The sequence below is a fragment of the Theobroma cacao genome, chromosome 1 (assembly GCF_053813885.1).
Source record: "Theobroma cacao isolate CCN51 chromosome 1, ASM5381388v1, whole genome shotgun sequence".
NCBI lineage: Eukaryota > Viridiplantae > Streptophyta > Magnoliopsida > Malvales > Malvaceae > Theobroma > Theobroma cacao.
Genome location: NC_142639.1, coordinates 5,058,637 through 5,076,072, shown reverse-complemented (window position 1 = coordinate 5,076,072; position 17,436 = coordinate 5,058,637). Strand labels below are relative to the sequence as shown.

At 31.1% G+C, this 17,436-nt stretch overlaps 1 protein-coding gene across 1 annotated transcript; it reads right to left on the bottom strand.

The window, feature by feature from the left end:
- Positions 1 to 6,304: 6,304 nt before the first annotated feature.
- LOC148764458 (ABC transporter G family member 1-like) lies at positions 6,305 to 11,997 on the bottom strand. Its single transcript, XM_088804883.1, has 8 exons — positions 11,455 to 11,997; positions 8,877 to 8,956; positions 8,142 to 8,606; positions 7,907 to 7,993; positions 7,688 to 7,810; positions 7,382 to 7,576; positions 7,215 to 7,301; positions 6,305 to 7,118 (listed from the first exon to the last, which is right to left on the bottom strand). The coding sequence occupies exons 1-8, from the start codon at positions 11,885 to 11,887 to the stop codon at positions 6,441 to 6,443; spliced, it is 2,148 nt and encodes a 715-aa protein (XP_088661009.1). The 5' UTR covers positions 11,888 to 11,997; the 3' UTR covers positions 6,305 to 6,440.
- Between the last annotated feature and the right edge of the window lie 5,439 nt (positions 11,998 to 17,436).

Below are 17,436 nucleotides of genomic sequence, written 5' to 3'. Positions count from 1 at the left end.
ACTTGAAAACACTTTGTGCTCACGATATTTATAACCTCAGCCTTAGCCACCGTAGAAGAAAAATGTATTACATTCTTCACAAAGCTCCAACAATAGAAGGTGGGGTCCCTAGCCAGTTCATAAACATTTAATTAAATTAAAAACATACGCTTTAGGCCGTGACCTTTATTATATATGTTAATTAGTTGCACTTCTTTTGTTTTTTTTTACTCCCTAACATTAATCTATGTACTTTTCAAACTTTGGTTTCCTTCGACTCTCTAGCAACTTGTTAAATATTATTACAATTTCTTACATTCCTTACAATGGTAGCTTTAGTTTTGATGATTTTAATCCATTGAATGCAAAACTATAAATTTAATAGTAGTAACTTTACCTTTTGCCTTACGGAATAGATGGACTAGACAAACCCCAAATGAAAATTGATCGGTTATTTACTTTAATTTATATTTAATGTTTCCAAAAGAAGAGTATATATACTCTTTCATAATCAATATGTCATTTATAATAGGTTTTTTTTTAATTAGAAAAAGAGGATTCGAACATGTACTAATTAATTAGTTAAATATTCGAATGCACTATTTATAGTCGTTTTTCTTAAGAAAATATTCTAATATATTTCACTTGTAATTTTATAATAATGTGCAATTTGTAATATTATGTTAATGCACTCAAATGTGTTTTTATATAGCTTAATTAGTGATATTTGAATCTTTCTTAATATTTTGGCGGAGTAGTGCAATATTTTTAATAAAAACAATAATTATTAAATAAAAATTCATATTTGAAATATTTATTAATATAAAATAATTAATCATGTGAGTTGCTGAATTCAAAAGGAGTAGAAATATCTCGTGAACTTTGACGTAACCATCAACGACGTTGACTTCTTGGCTAATTGTCCAATTCCACAAACTAAATTTCACGTGATTGGCTTGGTGGAAAAACTTGCTTGAGTTTGACCGTGGAAAAACTTGCTTGAGTTTCACTGTATTAAAACATAATCTTGGAAAGCTCTGATTCCTTGCTTGTGTGGATCACATTTCTCCTTCTAGAACCATTATCCATTAGTGGACTTTTCAATTATTCATAACAAGAAGAAAAAAATTAACTTGGAAAAAACGCTACCAACTGTTGTTTGTCCTGCTCGCCACCTTCTGATGGCTTGGAAATTTCTACCCAGCGCACGAATGAATGCCCAGACAGCGCCGTAAAGCAAACCTCCAAACCCTGCGGTCTCCTTGGTCCCAACCTCGGCTCCAAAAGTCCCACTTCCCCACTTATGCCACAGTAAATATCCAAAAGTCAACTTTCCAATTTATTCCACACTAAATTTCGTAAGTTTTTAGATTTTATATAATAATTCTCTCGTTGCTATCCCTCACAAAGGGTACACATATTTTTAATTATGGGTAATTAATATTTTTATGGGTGCTTTTGCTTTTTATTCATGCTTTTATTTTATTTTTCTGTACTTTAATTTATTTTATTATCTTATTTACTTTCTTTTGTATTTAGTCAATTCAATTAAATATGCAGTGGACTTTAAGGCTTATGCTTTTTCCTGGTTGCTCATCAAAAGCCTGTTGGATTTAATAAACAGACCCGATGTGATTAAAATTGAAATAGAATGGATCAAAAACTAAGAAAACTAAATTAAGACTAATAAGGTGGAATTAAAATGATCTAAACAAAGAAATTATGGAACACAGAAAAAAATGAGAAAATAGAAAATTTTGAAAAAAAAAAGTGCCAGCACCCCAAGAGGGCAGCGTTTTCTTACTCGGCCTTGCAAAAAACCCTAGAAACTAATTTTCAACCGGCTGGTTTTCACAAACCAAAAAAAGCCATTTTTTTTATTGTATGAAAGTAGATTTAGGTAGATAAAAAATAGGTTAATAGAGAATTTAGTTATGATATATGTATAGGGATCAAAAAATAAAAATGAGGAAGAGAAAACTTCCAAATGGTGGAATAATAGGGATAGATAGTAATTAATATTGAAACTAGTTATATATCATTTAACTATCATGGCATATGGACATATCGTATGCACAAATTTAAGCATTGATGATAGATGAGTTCTTTCAAAAAATTCTTTAGGTGAAAGGATACTTTCGAGCCCTATCAATACTATGAGAGGACTTGAAGAATATCTTTAATAAAAAGCTTTTGCTCATACTAGGATCTATATTTATAAAAATATCATTTTTACTTATAAATGACTATCCCAATAATGAAATTTATTCGTTAAACTTGCGAATGCAAGTTTACAGGAAATTTCTCTAGGTAAAAAAGTATCCTTGGATCTCACCAGTATGATGGACGAATTTAAAAAATATCCTTAATTAAAAGTATTCGTTTGGCATTTCTAGATTTTATGTCATGCATTTCATAATTACATTATATGCATGCCACATCTGTAAAACCGAATAAAATACTTTTACGTTGTTAATAAAATAAAAAATAATAAATAAAATAAATAAACAATGGTTAAGGAAATGAGATAATAAAATTAAAAATTAAAGTTCAAATAAGATAACATCTTATTATATGGTACTATTTGTAGAATGGGCATCAAGAGAGTGTTGATCCTTCCTCGTGCATAACCGTACTCATAAATTCAACTTTAAAACTCACAGATCAAATTATTGTCCTTTACACGGACCTAAAATCAAATTTAAAACCTTGTCAAATGGAACTAATTGAGTCTCTAAAATTCATAGACTAAATTATTATTCTTTAGATAGATATAAAATTAATTTAGGACCTCTTCGAATGAAACTAATTTAATAGGTGACCAATCATACCTAAATAAAAAAAAATAAGTGACAACTCTTAAACTTCCACATCAAACGGTTGAGTTCTCGGATCCACACGTTACGACATACACGATTTTTGTACGAAGTCTTATACCTTCTATAAAGATAATAATATGTTTATATATAATTTATAATTGACAATCCCATAAGGATATTTTAATTTATAAAGTTTAAAATTTTATTTGAAGGTTACGGGTCCAAATTTTGAAATAAAAGGAATGAGATTTATAAGATGAAAAATTAAATATATATCATGTGTATAAACAAATGATTAATTTAATTTGTAACTGGTGCATTTGAATAAATTGCTCAAATAAACTGCCACTTTTATAACCTGATTCATGCAATGAAATTCTGGTACTAAAAAGTAGTGATGTTTACAATTATTGTACTTTAGTTTTATATTGTTCTATAATTTTTAATTAAGTTTAAACCATGAATCGATATGAGTCAGGTATAGGCCTGACAATTCGTGTTAACGTGTCGTAAACGTGTCAGACACAATTAGACATGAAACACGTTAAGGTTAAACACGAACACGACACGTTTAACATTTGTATCTTAAATTTGAAATACGTACACGTATACGTTTAATACACGTGTAACACGACACGACACGATTAACACGTTTATTAAACATGTTAATATACGACACGACACGATTAATAACACGTTTAACACGATTAACACGATTAAATAAAAATATTTACAATTAAATATAATTTTATTATTTAAATTTAAAATCTATAATTATAAAAATAATTATAATAAAATAAAAATAATAATATCATCAAATAATCACTAAAAGTTAAAAATTAGGATTGAACATGTATAATTACATTATATCCTTTATAAAATTAAAAAAACTTATTAAAATAATTATTTAAAATTATTTATATAAGGTTAAAATAGTTTTTAACTATTAATTTTTAATAAGTTAATAAATGTGTCACGTATACACGTTTAAACACGATAACACGATTAAACACGATAACATGATTAAACATGATAACACGATTAAATACAATAACACGATTAAGTAAACGTATTTAAACGTATTTGTCGTGTCAGACACTTTAAGACACGATAACACGATTAAGTAAATGTGTTTAAACATGTTTGTCGTGTCAGACACGAAACACGTTAACACTAAACCCAAAACCTGTTTAACCCGTGTCTTCTCGTGTCATGTTAACGTGTCGTATACAAAATTGTCAGGTTTAGTCAAGTATTTTATCATCACTTTAAACTAGCAAGTATTTTATCTACGTACAAAGTATATGGTTTGGCAATTAATGCACGATGGTAGGCATTAAATTCAATTTACATGAATAATTGTTACAGATTAACAATTTTAATCCAATATATATATATATATATATATTATGTGGAAGAAAATCTTTATTTATAAGTCTAAGACTGATCTCATTTATAGACTTGTATTTGATGGGTCCTATCACTGCCATGAAACTCAACCTTCAACCTGTCCCATGCTTCTTTTGTAGACTCACAATCCATTATATGAGTAAAAATTGAGTCAAAAACAGTAGAATGAATACAGGATAAAACTTTGTACCTTTTTACAATTTCTTCGCTATGTTGTTTTAACTGTGCGATTGTTGGGTTTGATTGCCTCATCTTAGGAGGATTTCTAGCAACTTCAACGATTTCTCAAAGATCGAACGCACGAAGATACGCCTTCATTTTTACTATCCATATTAGGTAATTTTCTCCTGTAAAAACAGGTGGAGCAGCCGCAATGAAATTTGTAAAGGCCATTTTTTCAGTATTTCGAACATAGATAGTAAAAGGTAAGGAAAAAAAACTATTGAGGATTTTTTTTTGAAGTGATTTTACACTAACATAGTCCTTTAAAATAAACGCTCCGATACCATGTTAAAATTTTGAAAAACTTAAAAGATTATTGAGTGCTAAAAAACAAAAATGATGAAGATAATCACGCACTATTTCATTAATAAGGATAACAACTTTTATAGCCTTACAAAAGATAATGTTAAAAAATAAACTGTTAAAATTAAAAAAAAGTAAATAGCACTATTTGGAATTGACACACCACTAATAGCACGTTTGGTTCGCAGAATAAATAAGAATGGAGTAGAATAGTTATTACGTGGGAATAGAATGAGGTTGGAATAGAATAGAATAAGTATTACGTAGTTTAGTATAATGAATGAAATATAGTATGAATAATTATTATGACTTATTACAGTGTTTGGTTGGTAACAATAGCTTTGGAATAAGAAATAAATAAAAAATAAAAAGATAAAAATATCCTTTATTATATATAATTATTTTTTATTTTATTTTTAAATATTAATAATTTATAATTAATTAAAATATTAATAATTAATAATTTAAATATTAATATTTTAGTATAATTTAATTATTAATATTTTAATTAATAATATTTTATTTTATAATTTAATATTATTATGATTAAAATATTAATATTTTTTATTTTTTATACTCATTAAAAATTTAATATATTAATAATTTAATAAATAAAACATTAATAGTTTAAAATTTTAATATTTTAATCATATTAATATTAATAATGTTTAAATTATATATAAAATATTATTAATTAAAATTTTATAAATAATTTATTCTTTTTTATTCTATTTTTTCCCTTTTTCTTTTTTTCTTTTTCATGGACCGATCACCGGAAAGGCGATCGGTGTAACAAAACCCCGATCTGACGCACCATGTGGCCGGATTTGGCCACTACGATGCCAGATCGGTGCTTCCCAGCCGCTGGATCTAGTCGTGGAGTGTCAGATCCAACCGAGGGATCTGGTCAGGAAGCACCATATCCAGTGCTCTGGATCTCGGTTGAATGTTGTCGGAAAGGACTAGATCGACGCTTTCTGACCATATTCGGTCACTGTCACCGCTATTTTCGATGTTGTGTGCCAATTAGAGAGAGGAAAAAACGTGAGAAGAGAGAGAATGAAAAGGGGAAATGAGAAAAAAAAAGTATTTATAGGTCTAAAGTTGTAATATTTTTAAGTTATAAGGGGTATTTTAGTCATTATATATTTGAAAGCTATTCCATGTTTCATGGAATAGATATTACCAGGGGGAGAGAAGGGAATAGCTAAGGCTGAGGTTTAACTGATTTTACAGAATCTTTATTCCTACAGAATCTTTATTCCATGTCTTAATCTTAAACCAAACAAAGGCACAAAAAAAGGGCTGGGAATAGAGGGGGAATAGCATAGCTATTCCCCATACTAAATGTGCAGTAAGTTTGTGGGTTATCTCTTACATTTGTTTTAACTACCAAAACATAGTTAACATTAAAACCAAATAACCACCAAATAAAAGAAACTAAATAACGACAAAGTAAAAGACATGTAATTAGCACACAATACTACTTCTCTAAATTGAAAACTAACTTTTCACACTAAAGAGTATTGTAAACAGAGCCTAACTCTAACAAAGGATTTGCAAATCAGAAATAGGCTAATACTTTTATCCTCCATTTTCACACTAGGAGAGTAGTCAAGTTTTATTCAACCTGCAAACGTAACAAGCAAACCTAAAGAAAGCCATAAATAATACTAGTAATTAAATACATCGTAGCATTTCTTATTTTTAAGGACTGGAGAGTGGATTTTCTGATATCTGACTTGACTGCGTAGGAGCAACTGACTTAACTGCCATATAAGCTTTAATGAGAGGCTTAACCTTTTCAACAGTCTTAATAATTCCCCAAAACATGAGACGATATATAACTACCATGCCAAACAAGATGGCAATGTCAATCCATTTAGAGTAGCCCATCTCTACCTGCCAAAAATTTCTCAAGATTTCATCACCAGTAATGGTGGGAGGTCCTCCTGCTTGATTGTTGGGAAAAGTTAATCCTTGAAATTCATTCTTGTAGAATCCTTGATTTGCATACTTGTGAAAAGCAATGTAGTACATGGGGTATCTCCAAAATGGTTTAGGAAGATCATCTGGCAATCGGAAGAAGCCTCCATTTAGCATCATCACCCCTTGGATACCGGCTCCCGTTATGATTCCCATGAGAAAATCTGGCACGATGCTCGCAACAGTCATCATTAAGCTCTCAACCAGCATCATGCAAGTGAAGAGCAATATCACGAAGTAGGCAAAATGTTCAAAACTCTTCTGAAGTCCAACCAGGTAATAAGCTAGAGCTCCAGGGATCAAAGAGATCAAAAACAAGTAAGGGACGGATGAAAGCGTGTTTCCAATGACAAATGCTCCAACCCCATAATGTCCATTTAATCTTTCACGTCCAAAGATCTGATTTCGAAAAAGACAAAGAAAAATGTCAACACTAATGGACTGTGAACCTACCATGTCTAAGTCATTATAGATAATAAAAAACAAAGCTAATACCTTCATGTCCTCAACGAAAGAAGGGAATCCACCTATTGCCATGAATGTCAAGAATGCTGCAACAAACATGAGCATGGAGCCTCTAGCCTGAAAATCCAAAGGTATTAATCAGTTGTTTTTATCTAATTTAGTAAAGCAAGGATAGTATTTGTTAATCATCAAGTTACCTGAATGGAGCCAAAAGTCAAGCCAATATCATAGAAGATAGTCCCAACACATAAACATAATGCAATGTAAATTGCAAGGCGAAGCCAGTAATAACCTAGATCACGATACATATTGACAAAGGATCTCTTTGTAAGAACAATGCTTTGGGTAATGAAGCTTGCTTGGCTTCCCTTCTTCTCTAGAGGTCCTCCTCTCTGCAAACAAAGAAATCTTACAAGTTACAATTGGTTTTCATAGAGTGGGATTTTTTTTAGGGGGGGTAAGGGGTGGGGGGTGGGTGTGGTTAAAATTTCAAACAAGCATACATTTTGGGATATCTTGAGTACGTGTTGCTCAACTTGCTTCCATATCTCTGATGACTTGTAGGACTTGACGAGAGTGTCGATGACTTTTTCTGTGTTAATGCTACCTTTTCCTTGTTCTATGTCCTAATCAACATCAATAAACAATTTCATAAATTGCTAACTTATCAACTGCATAATAATTTATCCTTGCAGTGAAAAAGAGCAGAAAAATATACCTACTTCATCAAAGTCTTTGTTGATGGTTCTAAGATAGTGATCTGATGGGTTCCTCAAAACTGGACATGGGAAGCCATTTGTAGCAAAAAACTAGAAACAAGATTAGTTTGCAAAATCCATCAATTGCTCATAATTACTGTGCCACTTTGCACTAATAGAACGTTAGATTTTGCCATTTCAAACGTCTAAGAGATTTGACATAATTCGAATCAAGATGCACTTTGGAAAGGAATTAAACCTGCTCTGCCATTGAAATAGGACCAAAATAGACAGTTTTGCCAGAAGAGAGAAGGCAGAGATCGTGGAAGAGCTGAAAAACTTCACTGCTAGGTTGATGAATCGATGCAATTACAGTCCTTCCATCTCGACGGGCTAGCTTGACAATGCGACTCATGACATGGTAGGATGCTGCACTGTCTAGTCCACTAGTAGGCTCATCAAGGAAGAGAAGCTTTGGCCTTGTTAAGATCTCAATGCAAATGCTAACTCTCCTCTTTTGTCCACCGCTAAGTCCTTTTGTGCTCCACCCTCCGATTCTTGTATCCATGGAATCTTGCAACCCCATTTCCCTAATTGTCATCTCAGCTCTTTCCTTCTTTTCAGATTTTGACATGGAGTCAGGCAATTGAAGCTGTGCCGAGTAGTAAACAGCTTCCCTTACTGTGAGTGTTGTCATTAGAGTATCATCTTGAGTCACGTAAGCCTAAAACAGAAACCCATCAGAAAAGCCGTTGATTAATGAGAGATTACCAACATCTGTTAAAGTAATATGCAAAATGCTTTCATTTATTTTTACTTTATGCTCGAATTTTAGACATGTGAAATGTGAAAAGAATGGAAAGAGAGGGTTATCAATCAAGCCATAAAAACTAAGTTGAAAAGCTTGTGTTACTTTTGGAATCAGAGCAAGGCATAAAAAAATTTAGAACCACTCTTGGGTTGTATTGTAATTTCCCTCTTTGCTTTTCCTTACCGAAGTTCCAAAGGCAAGTGTTTCCTTTCGACCATTAATTAAGATTTCCCCAGTCTGTCGTGTATTCGAACTTAGTCTTCCTGCAATTTTTTTTTGGAAAAATGGAATTTTATTAGTGATAAAAGCTAGAATGCCATGAAGAATCTTAAACTAGAGACTCTTTTGGCATAGGAAAGAACCTATTCTGTACAATTACAAAAGAAATAGCTGCTAAAGGAACAAATGGCAGCAGCCTCAACAAGAATAGCCCCTAAAACAAAAGTGAGTTACTGATAAGGCCCTAAAACAAAAAAATGAAATCTAGAGAAACTCTGTTCCATAGAGAAAAGGACAAACGTAAACAACACCAAAAGATCAAAAAGGTCTTCGGTGAACTTTTTGACCATGTTAAATGAAATTATTTAGAAATTCCTTACGAGAGTGGAGAAACATATAATCATACCATTGATAAACAATAAATTTATAATGAGATATATAATATTTTTTAAAAATTGAATTATTTAAAAATTTTTAAATAAATTTTTATTTCTTATTTACATTCAATTAAATTTTTATATTGTTATTAGTCAAAATAATTTTTGTCATTATATATTACGTGAAATTAATATGACATACTTATATATAATAATAAATGATGACACGATTATGTGTCATTTTTACACTCCACGTTAATAGCACCTGAAAATAAAAGTTATAAAATGATATTTTAACTTGTTAGTTATAAAAGTCTCTTTGATTTAAAATAATAATATATAAGATTGATTAAATATAATAAAACAATAAAACTAATTTAAAAATATTTCAAATATTATGTCTAATTAATTTTAAAATTAAATACAGTATGTCATTAATTACTTGAATAATCAAAACTTGATGAGGTGAGTGTGAATATGGAGCCCATTTAGCTAGTCAAATTAAAAGAGCTAAACTTTGATCAAGTACTCATTTTTCCTATAGTATTTGACTTGACCCGTGCCCGCGACACAACAAGAATTCACATAGGCTATAGCGGCCACCTACGAAAAGTGTTGACGTCAACTAAAAAAGGGTCAAGAAAAGGGATAAGAATAATCCGAAAATTATAAATGCATGACGTGCCATGAGTTAAGGGAGAAATGAGAACTCGTATCTAGTTGTATCTCAAAAAGCCAAAACCCCGACTATAAGTTTTAGCAATTGCTTCAAATTCAATTTAGAAAACTTAAACTAAAATAGCTGGAATCTATAATTGGATGACACGTCCCACATCCTCAATGTTTGGGAAACACAAATTACACGTTTGGTTAGGAGAATAGCTAAATCTATTTTTAAAAAATTTTCTCTCTATGTTTGGTTTGTTTATGAAAAAAAAAATAACCAGAATGATTATTCATCAAAATCTTGCAAAACCTTAAAATAATTAATATTATTTTTTCTCATGGTATTAGCTATTTAATAGCCATGAGAATAGAATTTAAAACATTTTAGACTAAATTTATAAAATTAATATTTTATTTTCTTTGAAAAATTACAAACCTAAACTTATAAAATTAATATTTTAAATTAAAAAATAATATTTTAATTATAATAATATTTAAATTATAAATAAAATATTAATCTTTTAAAAATATTAATTTTAAAACTATTAAGTAAAAATATAAGTTAAAAAATAAAAAAATACAATTAGAGAAAAAAAATAAAAAAATAAAAAATTATACTAATACTTAATAAAAAATTATTAAATTACTAAAATTTTAAAGTTTTCATAAAAAATAATTAAATCATTATAAAAGAAAAAATTCACTTAATTTTATCCTTTGGTATAAATTTTACTAAATTATATAAAGAGCATTTTTGTTTTTGATGCAAATAAATCTTATTATAATAAAGAGTTTAAATTTTCAATTATATGTTAAAATTTTTTTTGAATTTAAAAATTAATTAAAAGTATTAATATTTTAATCATAGTTATATTTAAATTATAAATAAAATACTAATATTTAAATTATCCAAATTAATATTTTAAATTATTTATAAATTATTAATATTAAAAAATAAAATAAAAAATAATCATAATAATATTTAAATTATAAATAATATATTAATATTTTATAATGTTAATATTAGATTATAAATAAAAATTAATATTTAAAAATAAAATAAAAATAAACAATATATATAATAAAAATATTATTATCTTTTTATTTTTATTTTTTTCTTATTTCAAAGTTAATTTTACAAACTAAATACTATAATAAATTATAATAACTATTTTTACTTTATTCTATTCGTCGTATAAAGTAAAATAAGAACTATTTTATTTTATTATCACAGAATAATTATTTTATTTTATTTTTATTTATTTCACAAACCAAACATGTAAAAACTTTTAAATTTCTATCTCAAAAAGTCAGAACCCTGAATATATCTATTCTAAATTTCTATCTCAAAAAGTCATAACCCTGAATATATCTGTTACCGCTACTATTATTTTTTACGTTGTATCTTAATCCAGAAGATGTGACTGATGAACGTTCGATCAGAAGAAGATGCTTTTGGAAAATGGAAATCGAACACAAGCAAATATGTACAAATATACCTGCCAATGCATCAAGAAGGGTGGACTTGCCACAACCTGAGGGTCCCATGATGGCTAGTACCTCGCCAGGCTGAGCATACCCGGTGAGCCCCTGTAAGATCGCCCTGGGTCCCTTTTTGCCTCCGGACACGGTCACCAATAGATCAGTCCATGTCAAGAAAATACCATCTCCTTGTGTTGTGCAGTCAACTGGCTCCATCTCAATCCTGAGAGAGGGAACTCCATGAACACCCGAGTCAGGAGGAGGATTACTGCTCCTCGTAAAGCCAGTGCTGAAGGGAAAATTTGTTGCCATCTTGGATAACTTCTTGTTATCTTCTTCAGAAACTATGCTTTGGACTTCAGAGTCATCGTGATCAGCTGGTTCAGGCTCTTTTTGTGGTGATCTTGCCGGGCTTGGTGTCCATCTTGGGACATTACCTGAGGAATCCATGCTTAAATCCCGGGCAAAATAAATGGATGAGAGAGAGAGCTATGGCGGATCGGATCTGGTTTATTGATGACTATGGCAGTGCATTTATTTTGTATTGTACGTGAAAACACTTTGTGCTCAAGATATTTATAACCTCAGCCTTAGCCACCGTAGAAGAAAAATGTATTACATTCTTCACAAAGCTCCAAAAATAGAAGGTGGGGTCCCTAGCTAGTTCATAAACAATTAATTAAATTAAAAACATACATTTTAGGCCGTGACCTTTATTATATATGTTAATTAGTTGCACTTCTTTTGTTTTTTTTTTCTCCCTAACATTAATCTATATACTTTTCAAACTTTGGTTTCCTTCGACTCTCTAGCAACTTGTTAAATATTATTACAATTTCTTACATTCCTTACAATGGTAGCCTTAGTTTTGATGATTTTAATCCATCGAATGCAAAACTATCAATTTAATAGTAGCAACTTTACCTTTTGCCTTACGGAATAGATGGACTAGACAAACCCCAAATGAAAATTGATCGGTTATTTACTTTAATTTATATTTAATGTTTCCAAAAGAAGAGTATATATACTTTTTTATAATCAATATGTCATCTATAGTAGTTTTTTTTTAAAAATTAGAAGAAGAGGATTCGAACATGTACTAATTAATTAATTAAATGTTCGAATGCATTGCGTATAGTCGTTTTTCATAAAAAAATATTATAATATATTTCACTTGTAATTTTATAATAATGTGCAATTTGTAATATTATGTTAATGCACTCAAATGTGTTTTTATATAGCTTAATTAGTGATATTTGAATCTTTCTTAATATTTTGGCGGAGTAGCGCAATATTTTTTAATAAAAACAATAATTATTAAATAAAAATTCATATTTGAAATATTTATTTATATAAAGTAATTAGTCATGTGAGTTACTGAATTCAAAAGGAGTAGAAATATCTCGTGAACTTTGACGTAACCATCAACGACGCCGACTACTTGGTTAACGGTCCAATTCCACAGACTAAAAATTCCACGTAATTGGCTTGGTGGAAAAACTTGCTTGAGTTTGACCGTGGAAAACTTGCTTGAGTTCACTGTATTAAAACATAATATTGGAAAGCTCTGATTCCTTGCTTGTGTGGATCACATTTCTCCTTCTAGAACCATTACCCATTAGTGGACTTTTCAATGATTCATGCCAAGAAGATGTAAACAAACTTGGAAAAAACGCTACCCAACTGTTGTTTGTCCTGGTCACCACCTTCCGATGGCTTGAAAATTTCGACCCAGCGCACGAATCAATGCCCAGACAGCGCAGTAAAGCCCACCTCCAAAGCCTGCGGTCTCCTAAGTCCCAACCTCGGATCAAAAAGTCCCACATTCCCATTTATTCCACATTAAATGCCCAAAAGTCAACTTTTCAATTTATTCCACACTAAATTTTGTTAGTTTTTAGATTTTATATAATAATTCTCTCGTTGCTATCCCTCACAAAGGGTGCACATTTTTTAATTATGGGTAATTAGTATTTCTATGGGTGCTTTTGCTTTTTATATATGCTTTTATTTTATTTTTCTGTACTTTAATTTATTTTATTATCTTGTTTACTTTCTTTTATTTTCAGTCAATTCAATTAAATATGCAGTGGACTTTAAGGCTTAGGCTTTTTCTTGGTTGCTCATCAAAAACAGACCCGATGTGATTAAAATTGAAATAGAATGGATCAAAAATTAAGAAAACTAAATTAAGACTAATAAGGTGGAATTAAAATGATCTAAACAAAGAATATTATGGAACACAGAAAAAAATGAGAAAATAGAAAATTTTGAAAAAAAAAAGTGCCAGCACCCCAAGAGGGCAGCGTTTTCTTACTCGGCCTTGCAAAAAACCCTAGAAACTAATTTTCAAGCGGCTGGTTTTCACAAACCAAAAAGCTATTTTTTTATTGTATTCAAATAGATTTAGGTAGATAAAAAATAGGTTAATAGAGAATTTAGTTATGATATATGTATAGGGATCAAATAATAAAAATGAGGAAGAGAAAACTTCCAAGTGGTGGAATAATAGGGATAATTAGTAATTAATATTGAAACTTGTTATATATCATTTAACTATCATGGCATATAGACGTATCGTATGCACAAATTTAAGCCCTGATGATGAGACTTTTGAAGAAAGTTTACGAAAACGAGTTGTTTCAAAAAATTCTTTAAGTAAAATGATACTTTCGAATCACACCAATACGATGAGAGGGCTCGAACAATATTCTTAATAAAAAGCTTCTGCTCATATTAGGGTCTGTATTTATAAAAATATCATTTTTACTTGTAAATGACAATCCCGATAATGAAATTTATTCGTTAAACTTGCAAATGCAAGTTTCTAGAAAATTTCTCTAGATGAGAAAGTATCCTTGAATTTCATCAATATATGGACGAATTCGGAAAATATTCTTAATTAAAAATATTCGTTTGGCATTTTCAGATTTTATGCCATACATTTCATAATTACATTATATGCATGCTGTAGACACTAGATTAAAAAGACAATGAACAAAAAATGATGGAAAGAAAGGGAGAGAGGTACGACTGGCAGGGTGCGGACGCACCCTGCCAGGCACCTCTCTCACCTGCCAGACGCGAAAAATTCGCGTCTGGCAGGTTAGTGGAACTTGCCCCTGGGTGCCCAGGGACAAGGCAGTACTGGAGCGCCCCCTCCAAAGCCCAGAAATCGGGTATAAATGGGAGGGGGAGAACCTGCAGCAAGGAGGCAGCTTTCAAAACAATGGAGAGCAACCAAGGAGCAGAAAAATAGAAGAGGAAGGAGAGCTGGGCAGAAAAATAGAGAAGAGAGGGAGAGGTGTTCTGCTGCCGGCGCAAGAAGAAGGAGCATCGAACGGAGGAAGAGAGAGAGGAGCGGCGGCTGGCGCGGCACCAGAGAGAGAGGAGCGGCGGCTGGCGCGGCACCAGAGAGAAAGGGAGCAGCAGCAGCGAAGATCTGGCGCGAGGGGAAGGAGCACCGAACGGAGGAAGAGAGAGTGGAGCGGCGGCTGGCGCGGCACCAGAGAGGGAGGAGCGACGGCTGGCGCGGCACCAGATCTGCAAGTGACGCAGTGCCGGCGACAGTGAAAAATAGAGAAGGAGAAAGGGAGAAGAATGGTGCGTGAAGAAAGAGGGAGGGTCCAAAGATTTAAAATGGCACCGTTTTGACTCACCCCAAGACCCCTTTTGATTACAAAACGACACTGTTTCGGTGTTGGAGGGTGTGGCTATTCATAACAAGGTAAATTTTTCATTTTTATTATAGATATATTGGCTTGATTTTGTGGTGCTAAGTTTGACTTAAAATATATATATGTATATATAAAATAAAAAAAAGGAAGCTAATTGGTTTCGTTAGAGTATTAATTTAGCTAAAAAACATATAATATTTAGCGGATTGTTTGTTTTAAAATATATATATATAAATATGGGAAAAGATGAAATGTGGAACATATTTATGAGATTCATAGTCATGAAAATTTATATAGAGATAATAAGAGTGAAAATAAATTAGGGAGAACTAGAATTAAAATATGATGAAACAAAAATGTGGAAAAATCAAATTAGGTAAAAAGGTAGTTCTATATAAACGGAGAAAGAACAAAATAGAAGGAGATAAAGAACTATTTAATATAGATAAAGAATCATTTAACTTAGTGCCGATGATGGGATAATCGATCGGGATGCGAGAAGTCGCAATCCCGGGCCGATATTCCTTAGGTTCAGAATCCGAATCAAGGCTCCACCAGTACGATGGGAGGGCCTCGATTTCAAGGTTCCGAAATTCTTAATAAATGAAAAGTTTGACTATATCAAAAAATTACTTGATAAAAATAATAAATAAATAATTAAAAATAAATAAATAATAAATAATAATAATTCAAACATATAATAAATAATAAATTTGAAAATATAATATACATGACATTAAATAAATGAAAATAAATAAATATATAATAGTAAAAAAAGAACTAATTTAAAATTAAATATTGAGCATTAAGTGGCATAAACTATAAGAAATGTAAAGATAAAAAAAAAAAAATAATAATAATAAATATATATATATAAAATAAGATCTTAAGCATTAGGTTTGAATAAAAATCGCTTATGAAAAATATAATAATAATAAAAATATAAAAATACATAAAAATAGTACGATAAAAAAAATATATAATTTTTACTCACTAAAATAACATAGAATTATAAACAATTTGTCTAACTATAAGTGAAAAACAAAGAACTTAGAACAAAAAATGTAAAGTATAAAAATAATAATAATAATAATAATTAGAAATAATAATAGGAAATATGATAATAAAATAAAAATAATTAATAACAACAAAAAATATAGATAATTGCATTAGCATAGCATATACGTATTGCATCATACATATCATTGCACATAAATATTTCTGTTTTCGAGTCTAAGCCCCGATGATGGGATCTTTCGGGGATCCTGCGAAGGCGGGTATTTCTCGAAAAGTTCCTTAGGTGAAAAGATGTCCTCGGGTCCCACCAGTATGATGGGAGGGCTCGAGAATCATCTTTAATAAAAGGCTTTTGCCCGAATTAGGTTCATTATGCACAAAAATATTATTTTAAAAAGAAAACGTACGATGACCCCGATGACGGGAATTATTCGTCGAATTTGCGAAGGCGAGTTTCTCGGATAATTCCTTAGGTGAGAGAATATCCCGAGTCCCACCAGCATGATGGGCGGATTCGGAAAATATCCTCGATAAAAGGTTATTTGTCCGGCATTTTTATCTCACGCCACGCATTTCATCTCACCACCCATTTGCATTCCATTTTAGGTTAAATAGGAGATAAAATAAAAAATAATAATTAAGGAAATCTAGTGAAATTAAAAATTAAAGCCCAATAGGATAATCTAAAAATGGTACCGTTCATGGAACGGGCGTCCGAGGGGTGCTAATCCTTCCCCGGGCGTAACCGTACTCCCGAACCTAGGTCCAGAAAATTGTAGACCGGTTTAAGGTTCTTTTCGGTGGGCTTAAAATTAATTTAAGTTTGCATCGATTAGAATCGAGTCAATAGGTGGCCAATCACACCTAGTAAAAAAAAAGATTGGTGGCGACTCCTAGTTGAATTTTTTAGTGAGTTTTCACAGGTCACGTCTAGCGATCGGGTTCCCGGACCCGCACGTTACGACAGCTGGCGACTCCACTGGGGACTAGAGAGTCGAGCCATAAAAAATAATAATAGGTTATCCAAGGCTTTAAATAATTCACTGTTTTCTTAATATTAATGATTTGTACTGCATACTTTGTTTGGTACATTAGTTTATTTCGCATTTATTACTTTATTACTTCTAATACTTGTGGGGATTTAAGGTAGAGGGATGTGAGATTGTTACTTTGAACTCATGATTTCCTTCACACACACAGCACGTTCTACCTTCATGCATAAACCCTCCACCCGGGTTATGTCCTTTTTAGGAGGGAGTTTAGTAGCTACGCTCTCGTGAGGTGATAACCTCCGCACGGGCTAGT